This window comes from Manduca sexta, chromosome 21 (assembly GCF_014839805.1).
Source record: "Manduca sexta isolate Smith_Timp_Sample1 chromosome 21, JHU_Msex_v1.0, whole genome shotgun sequence".
In the NCBI taxonomy this organism is placed as follows: Eukaryota; Metazoa; Arthropoda; class Insecta; order Lepidoptera; family Sphingidae; genus Manduca; species Manduca sexta.
In genome coordinates this window covers 14,143,512-14,158,324 of record NC_051135.1, presented here as the reverse complement: position 1 = coordinate 14,158,324, position 14,813 = coordinate 14,143,512, and the positions used below count along the sequence as shown (strand labels likewise).

General features: G+C 43.9%; 1 protein-coding gene across 1 annotated transcript; it reads right to left on the bottom strand.

Moving 5' to 3' along the window:
- Positions 1–4,386: 4,386 nt before the first annotated feature.
- LOC115442234 (unconventional myosin-Ia) lies at positions 4,387–14,785 on the bottom strand. The gene is made up of 22 exons (XM_037440897.1): positions 14,392–14,785; positions 12,332–12,504; positions 11,961–12,076; positions 11,620–11,690; positions 11,132–11,307; positions 10,683–10,746; positions 10,565–10,578; positions 10,113–10,197; positions 9,649–9,815; positions 9,418–9,565; positions 8,892–8,990; positions 8,220–8,629; positions 7,997–8,112; positions 7,573–7,881; positions 7,235–7,493; positions 6,918–7,067; positions 6,791–6,804; positions 6,480–6,744; positions 5,764–6,105; positions 5,478–5,561; positions 5,239–5,369; positions 4,387–5,042 (listed from the first exon to the last, which is right to left on the bottom strand). The coding sequence occupies exons 2-22, from the start codon at positions 12,437–12,439 to the stop codon at positions 4,928–4,930; spliced, it is 3,243 nt and encodes a 1,080-aa protein (XP_037296794.1). The 5' UTR covers positions 12,440–12,504; positions 14,392–14,785; the 3' UTR covers positions 4,387–4,927.
- Positions 14,786–14,813: the final 28 nt, after the last annotated feature.

Sequence of the window (14,813 nt, the reverse complement as noted above, 5' to 3'; positions counted from 1 at the left end):
AGTAACTAAGCACTGTTTGCAACTGTTACAATAACGGGACCAAAGGTAACTCGGAATTGTTTATGGTAAACGGTGCGGTGCATCGGCGGCGGCAGACAGCTCGCGACCCGGCTCGGGGCTCGGCTCGAAGCTTGGCTCGAGGCTTGGCTCGGAGCTCGAGGCGATCCGCTGTCGGTGCGCACTCTCTCCTAATACGTGGATCGATACTGTTGAACAATTTTCCATTCATATTGTTTACTTTTTTATTGTATTATGTATGTATATAAATATATCTACTATACATTGTTGTTTAAATAGAAATAAATATGTGTGAGTTATATCGTTTTTCTTTTATTTATGGTTATTAAAGCACTCTATCATGATTTTATAAAAATGCATGAGATGCGAAGCATCAGTAGAGTTATAGCATAAAATATGGGGAAAGGAAGAAATTCTTGAGGTTAATAAATCCCAAAAATCAATCAAAACAAATCCATAACTGTTTTAAATTTTTATTACAAATGATAAAATTTTCGAATACGTTACTCGTTAAAACGTAACATTACATAATTATGCTTAACAAAATGTAGTGTGCCCGCGCACGAGCAGCGCTGCAGCGGCCGGCAGCACTAGCAGTGTGCAGCGGCTGCAGCGCTGCTCGTCTCGGACAGCAACAACAGCGATAACGTTGGTACGATGTAGCCAGCGACCGACGGGGTACAGTGAGGGAACTCCAGACCACAAAACTGGCTCGAAGAACCATTTTGGAAGCTGAGCTTGTTAGCATAGAAGTACATAATTATCAATGGTTTAAGGCAGACGAGGGGCAAAGAACGTTATAAAACTGTTATTAGACGCTGTATTCTCGCACAGAGAAAATTAGGTGGCTTATTATTCTATCATAGATACTTCGCAACTTTAGAACTAAGGTGACCTAAGTCAAATAAGACGATCTGTGGGAAACGAATAAAAAACATTTGAAAACAATTTAGAAGGCAGTGAATTGAGCGGTTGTCGAAAGTGAGAATCTCTGTTCTATAATTTTGTCTTGTTCTCATCATAGGATTAGAGAGGAGGAAATCATAAAATATATAACTTTTGAGTTAGGTCACTTAGTTCTAAGGGTATATGCAACTATTTTTGTCGATCGCCAAGATACGGAGCGAACTGTACCAGTTTCAATTTGTTTTGTAAATATTGCAAAAAAAGTTTTTTTTATACGTCCTCAGTAAAGTGGCCCCACTACATCTGATGGTAACCGGAGTGGGGTCCAATATAACGTTGACTGACGAGAGGATTACCCCTCGACAGTCGACACAATTATGCCGGCCTGTTGCAACCGAATATACACAAACTGATCCTAGAACACGACACACTTACGTTGGCCATTAGGCGAGTTTCAACACATTGTGTACGGTGGTCGCTATCCAGGCGAATATAAAATACTAGCGACCCGCCCCGGCTTCGCACGGGTGCAATGCTGATACTAAATACACTACAGAAAAACTGTGAACGTTGTATATAAAACATAGCGGCCCGCTCTGGCTTCTCACGGGTATAACATAACAAAATAACAGTATTCCTCCACTATTTAATGGATGTTATTATACATATAAACCTTCCTCTTGAATCACTCTATTAAAAAAACCGCATCAATATCCGTTGCGTAGTTTTAAAGATTTAAGCATACAAAGGGACAGAGAAAGCTACTTTGTTTTATACTATGTAGTGATATCCCATCACCAGCATATGGATGTCCAAAAGTGTACTGTACCCCGCCACCGAGGTCCGTGGCTGGCTCCCGCACGGCGGGGACCTTGTGCTTAACGTTTATTGTTCGAAACACGTAATGCGAGTTAACCTACGGCACGCGCGAGGTGTTCGCACGCTTCAGCCCCGGATCTGGGGGCAAGCCAGGGCCCGTGCCCCGGGCGGCGAATTTAGAGGGCAACAAATTCAAACTTGGCAGACGAATACACATCTCATCATTAACGCAACTTTGACTACTGAGATATCCAGTATATAACACATAAATTATTTCCCGCGGGGCGCGAAATGATGATGATGATGACAAAAATTAAAAGTATAGGTGGTTGGGGGCGGCATTATCCAGATTTTGCCCCGCCTTCAAAAAATTCAAGATCCGGGACTGGCACGCTTACAACTTAAAATACCTTCCATAGTGTTATAGTAGGCACATACCTATGCGAGGTATATCGCTTGTAACAAACTGACGATTAATTTCCATATACAGTTAAAATACCTCTTTTTTATTGTTTTTAATGACGAGCTTGCCGTTCGCCTGATGGTAAGCGTACGACCGCCCATACACAGTAGAAACAACCATCCAATACATCGAATTACAAAGTAGGCATTGTTTGGTATTCCACTGCGCTCGACATCCTGAGACTTGACATGTTAAGTGTAATTATGTCCAGTAGTTACACTGGCTACAATGTTCTTCAATCCGGAACACAACAGTGACTACACGCTACTGCTTGGCGGCAGAAAATCTTTGAATCGACATACTTCATGTCTTTTATCTCCGAATAGGTGCAACTATGGCACACACTTTTCGCTACGTGTCCGTCCCATGACGTGATAGGGCGCCAATGGCTATATCGGACAAAAATTTCATACGGGCTAATGTGAAACAGAAAAACAGTTACATAGTATAGTTGTTTTCACATTGGCAAGTATAACTTTGTAGGGTAAACTTTTGTTACTTTGTCTTCTTTTGTATGCATGGGTGACAAGCCCATTAGGATAAAGGAGGAAATTGAAGATTGACACATCTACAAGGGCCTTTCAGCGGAAATATAGAATTACCTGATGGCCTACCATTCCTCATATTTTTTTTATTATTTGATGTCAATAATTGAAAGAATACTTATAACAAATACAGTTGATATTTGACAACCCTAAATATTAACATGTACCCATAGCACGAATTTATGCGTTATCGTATCGTGAACGTAATGGCTTCTTTAAAAACAATTTGGTATGGATATTTGAACAGCGCTCCGCGAGCACAACAGGAACTCAATACAGCGTGAACATCGCACACGTGTCAACTTCGAATACCAAGCCACGTAACCATGGTAACAGTAAACTTTAAATGTATGGAAATCGGCGGTACGCATTAGTTTTTTTGACGTATATTCTGGTAATAGCAATACAGCAGCGCTCTGAGGTTCTGGGTTCGAATCCCGGATGGGGCAAAATGATGTTTGAATTTTTCTGCTGAGTATCAGCCCGAAGTTATGGCGATAGTCTTGGCCCCTATCACATCATGGGACAAATCACATAGGCGAATAATGGGTGCCCTGGTTGAGCCTCTGCATACCCCTTCGGGGAATGCGTGATGTGGGTTATTTTAAAAAAAACGTACACTATATGACAATGCGTAAATTCATGCTAAGGGTACTGTACGATGTCGTCACTAACTTACTGAGAAAACAGTTTTCAAGATCAATGAATTTACATTCTCGAATTAGATACATTTTCACAGCTACGACAAGTTAGGAACCTCGCGCGTGCCTCGTATCAATACTTACTCTATAGAGCTAGATCTAAACCGTTTGGCACGTGGAACTTCACACGACCGTCGCGAATACACGCTATGGTCACTTTGGCACTTTTACACCAAACATATGATTTTATTGTTAACGGCGCCTGTCAATTAAACCATAGCAAGTTAAATGGTACGAAATTAGAGAAACAAAAAAACGATAAAATATCACCTATGCTTTTATAATTGGTAGCATGCTCAGTAGAACATATTTCTGAACTTATAGAAATCCATATTATTATGTGAAATTGCGCTTTATTGTCAATAGAGTAGGCAGCGGTAGTACGCAACTAGTGTATTTACTGCACTTATGATTCACAGTTTTCTGGTCTCTGATACCATAAATGGTTGTCTATCAATCCAAAATTAATAAATCCAAAATGTTTACAAGCCAATTAAATCATTACTGGGTTATTAAGACCAACCGTAAATTTGTTTAGCTCCGTACGGTTTACACGCTTTATTTTGACAGACGCCATTGAGTTCTTATTCATACGGTTTTATAGATATCGGCACATAGCTGGAGCGCTGGTAAACTCTAAAGTTCCAGAATTGTTCAGTTCTCAGAAAATTTTATTAGGCGCTGTACATTATTTGCGATATACATTCTCGTTTCTGATTGGATGATTTAACGTATTACGCACAGCCAATCAAATTACGTATAGTACTGCGCGCAAGCGAACATTTACAAATAATTCATACTTTTTATTCAGTGCTCAAGTTATGTGCCGCTATATAACTCAGGGAGGTAATACAAAAGTGCTTGTGGAAATTCGGAATTAATACATTTATATAATATGATATTTCAGTTTGCGCCGAGACTGCGCTAATAAGTATTTTGCGATTAACGTGCGGATCTGAAAAGATCACTTTACATCATGTCATCATTTGAGTGAACTTTTGAGGCAAAAAAGTATGTAGAAAAATTAAAGTAACCTTCGCAGGTTAACAGCACCGGCATGAGGGTGACCTGAGGCTGGTATCCATAGATACATGATACTTAAAATCGTTTTTGTTCATTATGATTCGTTCGCGTTAAAAAATTATTAAAGTTAGTCTAGCAAATATGGCTGTTATTTAAATATGCGAACAGTAAGTGCCACATGGAGGCCGCGCGGTCACCGACGCCGGTGCAATCGCATTAACAATATGTGGTAGTCGCCACGCCGATACTTTGTGCAGTACACGTGGACCCCTCGGGTATAACATCCGGCCAACGGCAACAGCCGACGCGCGGGCACGCGGCCGCTCGTCCGTAACTCACTAACTAGAGTCAATTGAATTATTTATCTAGCTACAGTATGATAGTTCCTACATTATGGGGTTATCCTATAAAATTAAGAACACCTCGGTGTTAGACTAGTGTGGCGCGCGGCATCAGAGCAGCACGTCCATGCGCGAGCCGCGCCGCATGAGGCGCGCGCCGCCGCCCTCGCCGCCCACCGCGTGGAACGACACCGTCACCAGCTGCTGCCCGAAGTTCGCTTCGAATCTGCACACAACACGACACTCAACCGCGCTGTAGCTACAGCTGATGTATAGCGGCTACCATCATTGTAATGAGATCGTTAAAGGCCAGCAAAACCCAACGTTACAAACTCGGAAAATTTAGAAAGGACTTTAGTAAAACTCATCACTGCAGCCATAGCGACTAATCTAGTGGTGATATGTTGTCCGCACATACTCACTCGCTAGCGATGTTGACGTGTGGCGGCGCGCCCACCGCATTTTGCACCACGAGGAACAGCTTGGTGGCGAGCTCCAGCACGTGGCAGGTGCGCATCACCACATCGCCGCGCCGTCGCCACGCGCCTTCGCCCTGACAATATATCACTCATGCATTAATTGTTGCACAGCTGGATGCAGGCGTGGGTAGTTTATGATTCAGTGTGAATAATACGTTGTTAATAAATATGAGTAGACTCACCCCGAACAGACAGCCGGGCGCGTCGGGCGCGTCCCGCGACGAGCACTGCGACAGCTCGTCCGCAGAACTCTCCGCTCCGCCGCACTGCAACAACGGAATTCATGAGAAATATGACACCACTCATTATCAGAGGGATAGCTATAATACTAGGGATACTATTAATTCGAGCAAAAATCAACATTTCTTTTTGTGAACGTCGATCAAGTCGAAAACTTATTTATTAGAAAAGGAACGTTTGGACGATAAAACTTATTTTGTATTATGAAATTATAACGTGTATAATTACCGCTCGCACGTGCACAACGAGCAGATCGTCATCAAAGGGTGAGAGCGACAGCCTGTAGACTTGATGCGCAGGCACACGACGCTTGAGTCGCAGCGAACGCGGCTCCAGCAGCACCAGCGCCGCCGTGGACACCACCGCCAGGCACCGCGACACGCGGCCGCTGCTGCGCGCCACCTTGCCCACCACGTCCGCGAACACCACGTAGCGGTCGGCGGGCCCCGCGCCCAGCCCGCGCCGCCACGCCGCCGACGCGCGCAGGCGCACGTAGTCCCCCACGAACGGGTGCGCCACGCTGCGCGCATAATTCGCCTTGCGGTCCTTGAACAACACGCTCGCCGTCACCTGTACACAAGTTACATAACATAACATAACATCACGCATTTTATCCCCGAAGGGGTATGCAGAGGCGCAACTAGGGCACCCACTTTTCGCCAAGTATGTTCCGTCCCATGATGTGATAGGGGCGAGCCTATCGCCATATCGGGCACAAATTCCAGACTCCGGGCTGATACTGAGCAGAAAAACCCAAATATCACTTTGCCCGACCCGGGATTCGAACCCAGGACCTCAGAGCGCTATTGTACCGGACGTGCAATACAACTACGCCACCGAGGCAGTCAGTACACAAGTTAGGGGTTCATAAATGTCGCAATACTAATTAGGATTTGTCCATATATCAAATATGAAATAAACAGTATATGTAAGTAATGAATGACCTTTTCGCGCATCCTGTTCCTGGCGGTCTGGTCGAACGCGGCGCGATAGAGGCGACAGCGCCAGGCGTGGTGCAGTCGGCGCAGCAGCGCGTCGGCGCGTGCGAGCAGGCGCGGCTGCGGGCACGGCGGCCACGCGGCGCACGCGGGCGACAGGTGGCGCGCCGGCAGCCGCCGCCACAGCCGCGCCAGGTACCGCCGCCGCGCCCACACGCACCACGCGCGCCACACCACCTGCGCCGCGCGCGCCCGCTCGCCGCCGCCCGCGCTGCCGGGGCCGCCCCCGCCACTCGCTCCGCCGCTCGCGCCGCTACTGCCGCCGCTGCGACTCCGCCGCCGCGCCTGGCGCGAGCATGATGTGTAGAAAACAATGCTAACTATTCAAGTAGACATTCTGATGCTACTCATCAGATGTTTCTGTGAATTCCTTATGCGACTCACCCTGTAAGCTCTCCAGGCGCGTGCCAGTATGCGCTGCGCGTGTCGTCGCACGGCGGCGTGTTTGCGCGCGCGGTACCGTCGCCACGCGCGCTGCACTCGCACTACTAACTCTTCCACTCGCGCGGACCGTAGCGCCTCTAGTTCCCATACCTGTGGGAATAAACACGCCCCTTTTATCTAATTAACAAATTTATTGTGAAAATACTTAGCAATGTTTTTTTTAATGAAATGAAAATTTTTATAATTAAGTGAACTAGTCCTTTTGTTTTATTTTCTTCTTTATCAAAAGTAATTTCAATAAAGAAATAAGAACTTACAGTCCGTGGGCTCCGGATGAACACCCTGGTGCGTCCGTACGCGAATTCGGCGCTAGGGATGGGTAACGTGCGAAGTAATGCCCGGGCGGCGCGCACGGGGCAGTCGCGGGGCGCGGGAGAGGCGCGGGGCGACGCCGACGCAGACTCCGCGCCCGACCCTCCCGCGCCGCCCCGCAGCGGGCCGTACCGCGCCAGCAGCACCCGCGCACACATCGACTCGCACCAGCCCGCGCGACGCAACAACGCCATGTCCATTATGCTACCGGAGGGAAGTGCCATTAGCGTCAAGATGTTCGTCTACGTACTGCAGTACTGTGAGAGTGGTGCGCGCGTCTCACCCCTGGGTGCGTATCTGGTGCCGCAGCAGCGGCGCGTCGAAGCGGTGCGGGCGCAGCGCGGCGTCGGGGCGCAGACAGCGCACGAGGCGCGGCGCGTTGAGCCGCCGCACTAGCGCCGCCACCAGCGCCCGCTGCCGACACGCCAGCGCGGCCGGCCGCCGCGGCGACTGCCCCGCCGCGAACAGCGCCGCCAGGAGAGGCTCGCGCGCGCCCGCCAGCGCCGACCCGCAGCGCCGACACACCGCGTCCAGGTTCTTCTCCACGATGCCGCGCGCGCTGTACGTCACCGCGCCACCGAAGTGCGCCACCCTACACCGCACACAGTATACTATACTATTTACAATAACTTGACTGTTAAATGTAACAAGAAATAGTATAATGTCACGCAAACACAACAGAAAGATGATATCGCTTTGATACTGACTGAAATTTGTCGGGCGGCTGCACGAGCAGACGTGGGTGGCGACGCCGTTGCAGGCGCTGTAAGAAAGCAGTGTCACTCCGCGCCTCCCGCAGCGCACCCAGCACGCTGTCCGGACCCTACAATAATATCGCATCAAGTTATGTTTACTACATTTACATAAGTTTGTGTCCATCTTAAATAATATAATATCAATATCGGTACAAAATAAAAGCGCTACACTGACCGCATCCAATAAATCCGCATGCGCCTCGTGGTCGAAGTAGCGCAGCGGGCGCCAGCTGAGCCCCTCGCGCGCGTACTCCTCCTGCTCGCGGCGCAGGGTGGCGCCGGTGACGGCGGCCTGCACGCGCTCGGCGGCGTAGTTGATGAGCAGGCGCTCGAGGCCGTTGCGCGCGAGGCGTTCGAACCCGTAGGCGTCGAGGATGCCGAGCGAGCAGCGCTTGCCGGCGGCGCGCGGGTGCAGCGCCTCGTTGACGGCGGTGATGAGCCACGTGAACAGCCGCGAGTACAGCGCGCACACCAGCCGGTCCCGCAGCGCGCTCGCCCACTCCGCGCTGCCCGCCTCCGCCTCGTCCGCCTGTTCCGCGGGCACCTCGCCTTCGCACTCCTCGCCGACGCCTTCTTCACCCTCCTCTGTGTGCGAATATGGCAATAGGAAGGGTGGTCAATGTTGATTGAGATGTTGAAAAATATTCAACCTGTCATGGACGGTTATGTAAAGGCGTTAACCAATTTGAGGTTTAACGGCGACACAAATTATGCTCAGCAGTGATTTAGGCATTTCTTACGGTGAAGAATCCCCCACCTAGCCTAAAGACTTTTAATTGAATATCTATATATTTACGTGTAGTATTAAATGTCAGAAAAATATCACCGGAGTCGGTGTGATACTGACCGTCGTCGGCAGGCTGCCGTCTCGCGTCCCTGGGCGCGGCGAGTGCGGCGGCGAGCGCGTCCGCGTCCACGCCCACCAGCGCGCACGCCTCCGTCAGCTCTGCACACAACACACCAGTCCAGGGTACACCCGTTCAGATATTGATATTGACTTATTTTTTTATTATTGTCTAAGTAGGCAAATGAATAAATGAAGAATATTGATGAACAAATAAGTGCAAGATTGCTGTCTGAGTTTTGAATAAATAAGTCCAAATTTGTAACAAAATTATAAGGCTTTTTAGTAATACACATTTGAAAGATAAGTGTCTAATAACAAGGCTAATCGCCTGTTGCAGTGACGTCACACCCGACATGATGGAGATGAGTAAAAGAGATAGTAACATGTAAATGTCAACATCGAATATGCACAGAATTTACTGAAATTACTTTTATCGTACATAAAATTTTAGTATAACGTCTATTGAAGGTAAAAGTCGAATAATAGACTATTTAAATTATTGAGAAAAGCGAGGCATAGTACACACCATATTGTTGGTTGATGCGCACGCCAATGGTGCCGTCGATGTTGTGCTGGGGCTCGAACTGCACGTTGCCCAGCTTGAGCATAAATGCGAGCAGCCGAAGCACAGCGCCGCACTCGCCGCCGCTGAACCCAAGCGTCGCCATCGCCGCCTATAGCATTACAATGTTACAGAACACTACAATTACAATTGTCCGGAAGCATACAGTAATTGTGTATTGCGTGTGGTGTGCACCTTGGTGAATGCGAAGTGTTCCTTGTCCTGCGCGTGCGGCGGCGGCGCGTGCAGCGCGGCGGCGGCGGGCGCGGGCGGGGCGCGGCGCGGGGAGGCGCCGGCGGGGGGCTCGGGCTCCGCGCGCAGGATGCGGTAGTGCTCCCACGCGCGCTGCAGCCGCAGGCGCTCTGCACACACGCCTCATTACATCACAAAACCAAAATTCAAAATAAATACTATAAAAAAAAATTGCCTAACCAAAGTGTGTCCACTAGCCCACTAAAGACCAGCATGCAGCAGTAATTTGATGAAAATTTTGGTAGCTGAAGCTTTGCGTTTTGTCTCATACAACAGTTGAGTAACAGCAGTCCAATAACTCCCTCAATTTTTCTTTTAACATCTGCAGCACCCTTTTCATAGACAGCGGTGATAAACCATCTAGTGACTTGCTACAGTGAAGTTACTACAACGAAGTGTCTACATACTGAGTAGATGCACATCGGCGCCGGCCAGCAGCTGGTACAACACGTGGAAGTTACGCTCGCCCTCCGACACGCTGCACGCTCGGTCCTGCACGATATTCAACAGATGAGATGTAGCAAACATAAGAGAAATCGCATATAGCATTGTCAGCCTATATCTAATTTAGATAGTCTTAGTAGTCTAACACAGCTAGGTGTTTCCTTTCTGCCAAAATATAAGAGCAAATATTATGCTTATTATTCACACATTCATAAATTGTTGTAGTGTGTATAAAACATGCAAGTGTTTTAGATTTGTTTATGTGTGAATTCATAACGCTACAAAACGGTATAGAATTTGTGTTGCACTTTGTATGTAGTAGTTACATTAAAAGTGACAGATTTAGCAGCAGCAGCTAAATTTGATGAGCAAGTTCATATTATAATATCATGTTGTTTTATCTAGTATTTATTACCTTTTCCAAAAGGTCTGCATGCACAAAAGAAAAATAGATTATATTATTATATACAAGTGACTTATAAATCAGTTATTAATAATTTGAATGTTTAAGAAGCGTATGTGTGCGTACTCACAGTGCGTTATGTGTCCTCCAACCGGCTCGCCTTTGAAGTCAAATTCTATCTCCAACAGTTTTCCCTGAGTAATAGGTAAAAATAAATATTTTATGAGCAAATTTTAAGCAGGATTGCTTCTTACAATCGCTATTGGGAATGACAAAATAACTAAGTATTCTCAAGATAATTATCATGATTAAGAGCAGAGTTTATTAAGAACATAGCATTTCCAATTTCCACATTATTCTCGGTATTAGACGAACTTTCTCATTATGATTTTTAACCTAAATTCAGCCTAGTAAGTTCTCGCCATCATTTCACTTCATAGTTCTGTACAAATGCCACTCGTCACAATTATTCTTTTAAAATTGGCATAAGTCAGTTAGTCGTGCCTGTTAACATAGTAGAAATCGTGTCTGGAAGTAAATTTCTGTAATCTTTGTATAAGTACAGTGCGTTACGCTTACGAATCTGCTGGCGTTGTGGTTGCGCGTGGTGGCGGCGTTGCCGAAGGCCTCGAGCAGCGTGCCGGCGGCGGTGAGCGCGCCCGCCCGCTCGCCGCCCGCCGCGCCGCCGCCGCCCGCCACGGCCGCGCACTGCAGGCACACGCGCGCCGCCTCCGTCTTGCCCGACCCGCTCTCGCCTGTAACGCGCCGTGCACTCACGCTACATGTCTATGACTGACGTTCATTCTGCATCTCGCATTTTGTCAACATGTCAAAATATTTTTATATTATGATTATTTGGCTATAGATTTAAGAAGACCCTTTCTTCCAAACAATTACCAAAGTAACATAAAAGTAAATTTACATTAAGATTATGTGTAAACTTAATCTTTGTTTTTAAGGACTTAAAAAAAAAATCTCAATTAGTTTTTGTTTATATAATCTTTCAATAGAAAAAATAGAATAGTTACCACAAATAAGAAGTTACTGTAGAAATAAAAAACACGTACCAGTTATGACAATGCATTGGCTCTCATTTCTATCACGCACCCACCGATATGCCGTCGCTGTTATCGCGTATCTGTGAAACAAAACATTGGTAACGCTTTTAAATAAAATCAACCCCGCATGGCCAGATTCATTTAACCAGTCGCAATAGGGGGTACCAGTGGCGTGATCCTCACTGTATTGTATATTTTTGTGACTTGCAAATATTTATTACATGTTGGTGTCAAACTGAAACTGTATAACAGTTTTTATATTAACTTGTAGTAAGATAACTCATAACTTTGCTGTGTGGGGTAAACTTATCTAAAGTTGCCTACAAGTCGTCTTGGAGGCACCTACTCACATGTGCGGCGGGAGCGTGTAGGGCGGGCGGGCGAGGTACGCGCGCACCAGCTCCGCCGAGTACAGCGGCAGCGCGCGGCATGGGTTCACTGATATAAGCGCGTTGCCCACATATGTCTGACAAATAGAGAATGATATTCTATAAGACAGTGTAACACATGTAACAAAATTGTAATTATAATGAATACTGACCTGATTGGCCTATTTAAACTAGAAACCTTTATATTATATTCTTTTGAAAAGTTAATAGTTTCACTCTGGCATCGACGATTTTGCCAATGATGTTTCAAATTCATTAGAATAATCTATTCACTCTTAACAATTTCGACTCCAGAAAATAACTTATAATGATAATATAATTAAAATACGAACATAAATAATATCCCTCTTGTATCGAACATGCAGATTGTGCAGGAAGGTATCCTCGGAGAGCGGCGCCAGCAGCACGGCGTCCGCCTGGCCCACCGCGTCGCCCTCCATGGCGCGCTCGCCGCCGCGCCCGTCACCGCTCCATCCTATCTTCTACTGCTGTTGCTTCTAATAACCTACAAATCCATTAGGTATTGGCAAGATGGACGATGTAATTCACATATCGTTGTTGTAGGTGGAGAACTAAATAACTCGGATTTTGGCCATTTTGGACTTTCATCTCTTTTGTGTTGCCCAAAACATGGCGCATATTTTGGCCTAACAAGCATTTCATTATCTTATCCCGTTTCGAAATTATAGCTTTTTTATGTTAAAAGTGGAGAAATAAATATATTCAAATAATATATATTTTGTTGTAGAAAAAGTAAATAATTAAATAATAAAATTAATTAACTGCGACATATAATCTGTTCAATAGTAAAGAAATTAAATAAAATGAGTTGTTTAATTCTTCCTCGAATCTATTGTTTGTAAATAAAACTTATCAAGTGTGTAGAAGAACTAAACAACTTGATTTGTTTAATTTAGACATTGAAAATCCTAATGGTATTCACTTTAATAAACTCTATAATTGTAATTATTAAACCTTATAATTACTTTACCATATGGTTTCTAGTGTGGCAAAACTAAATAACTATACGAGTTATTTAGTTTATTTCAGCAAACTTACAAAACATTGTCATGGCAGAATTAAATAAGAAGTTTTTATTTTTTTATATTTTTATTCTTCAGGTCAGAGTTTTTTTGTTAATGCATAATATAATAGATAATAAGACCCAAGATATATAAAAATACCGACATTAAAATTATTTATAGTTTTTTAGTAATGCTTAAAAATAACGAAAAAAAACAGTTAATTGCGTTTATCTCGAAACTAGAATTTTTGAGTTATTTAGTTCTCCACCTACAACAGATATGGTTGTGATGCCCGCATACTATAGACATAGATGCACAGCAATGGTGAGAATAAGAATAGCAAGTGAGATAAATAACTACAACTATATATTACTAACATTTCCTGCTACAGATCACATATTGGAATGCATTCAATGGGGTAAGTCACTATGTTTGATATTAAGAATTATTTTATACATAATGGCAAATAATAATAAAAAAAAGAAACTCTTTTGTGAAACCATCAATAAAATTTATTGGAATTTCATAGTTCAAATAATACAATGTGCAAGAATTAGCACAAGGTGGGGCAGTAATTTTATCTGTTTCTTTCACACTTATTGTAATTCTCCAAGCCATCATAGAGATATTATAGCATCTCTTGTTTTTTGGTATATAGCATTTCCAACAGCTTTTATCTTGCAGATTCTTAACCTATTCTGATTCTGCATTTTATGCTAGGTTTAATAATGAAAATATTTGATAAACTTAACAAATAAATATGAGTAAAATAGCCTATTATAACATTAACATGCAAAGATTTTTGCATTAGCAATTTTGTACAGAGTATCAAGTTAGTAATGGACTCCACAGTCTACTAATATTTGTGTAAATAATTATTTTTTTTATTAAATTTCAATATTGTTCCGCATCATCGAAAGGCAACTGGCCTACCATACCAAAAACACCATTATACTTTCATGTGGTTGTTCTCAGCACCACACAGTAATTATAAGATAAACTCATAACATAAACCTAGGTTACAGGTACAGTTATCTGTAACACTGCATGCAGCACCCGTTCCGTCGGTGCTCAGTGTACACGAGAGTGAGCGACAGTTATTACGAGCGATGGCCAGCTTATAGCTACATTTATTGCGTGATCCCAAGTCAATAAATAATTAATTGAATATTTTTTTTCTGTACGGAATAACACTGTGCCCATTCAGTATATTATACTGAAGCTTAAAATCACATGATAGTCCAATTTCACCGTCAGTAATAATAACATTCGTGAATTAACGTAACCTTTAATTACATGCCTATGTACTTCCTATTTATTATCTCTATTAATTTGTTTCTAAAATTAATGCTGACATCAAAGCTCACCTTTGTGTGTATCTCACATTTGTTTCATAATTCTTTATAATAACATTGTGTATTTATATTACAAATTTTATAATAAAATTTATTAGATCTGCTTTTGATTGGATTGGGTTTTTTGACAATACTTGACAATCATGTTTAGAGTTACCAAACATTTTCGAAATACGGGCTTAGTGTTACCCAGTCAAAACAGTATTTTTGTCTCATGAAACACCAAATTCTGTCATACATATTATAAATATTTTGTAAAACATGGAATTAAAGATTGAATATGTAATAAGATATTTTAGATTTGATTCTTTTGTAATACTTATGTCAATATTTTTGGTAAGTTGGGTTTTGGGAGGTATCTACACATAAACATCTTTTATTAATCACTTTTGAGATATTTAGATAATGCATATAGATTGATTTATTTTACACTA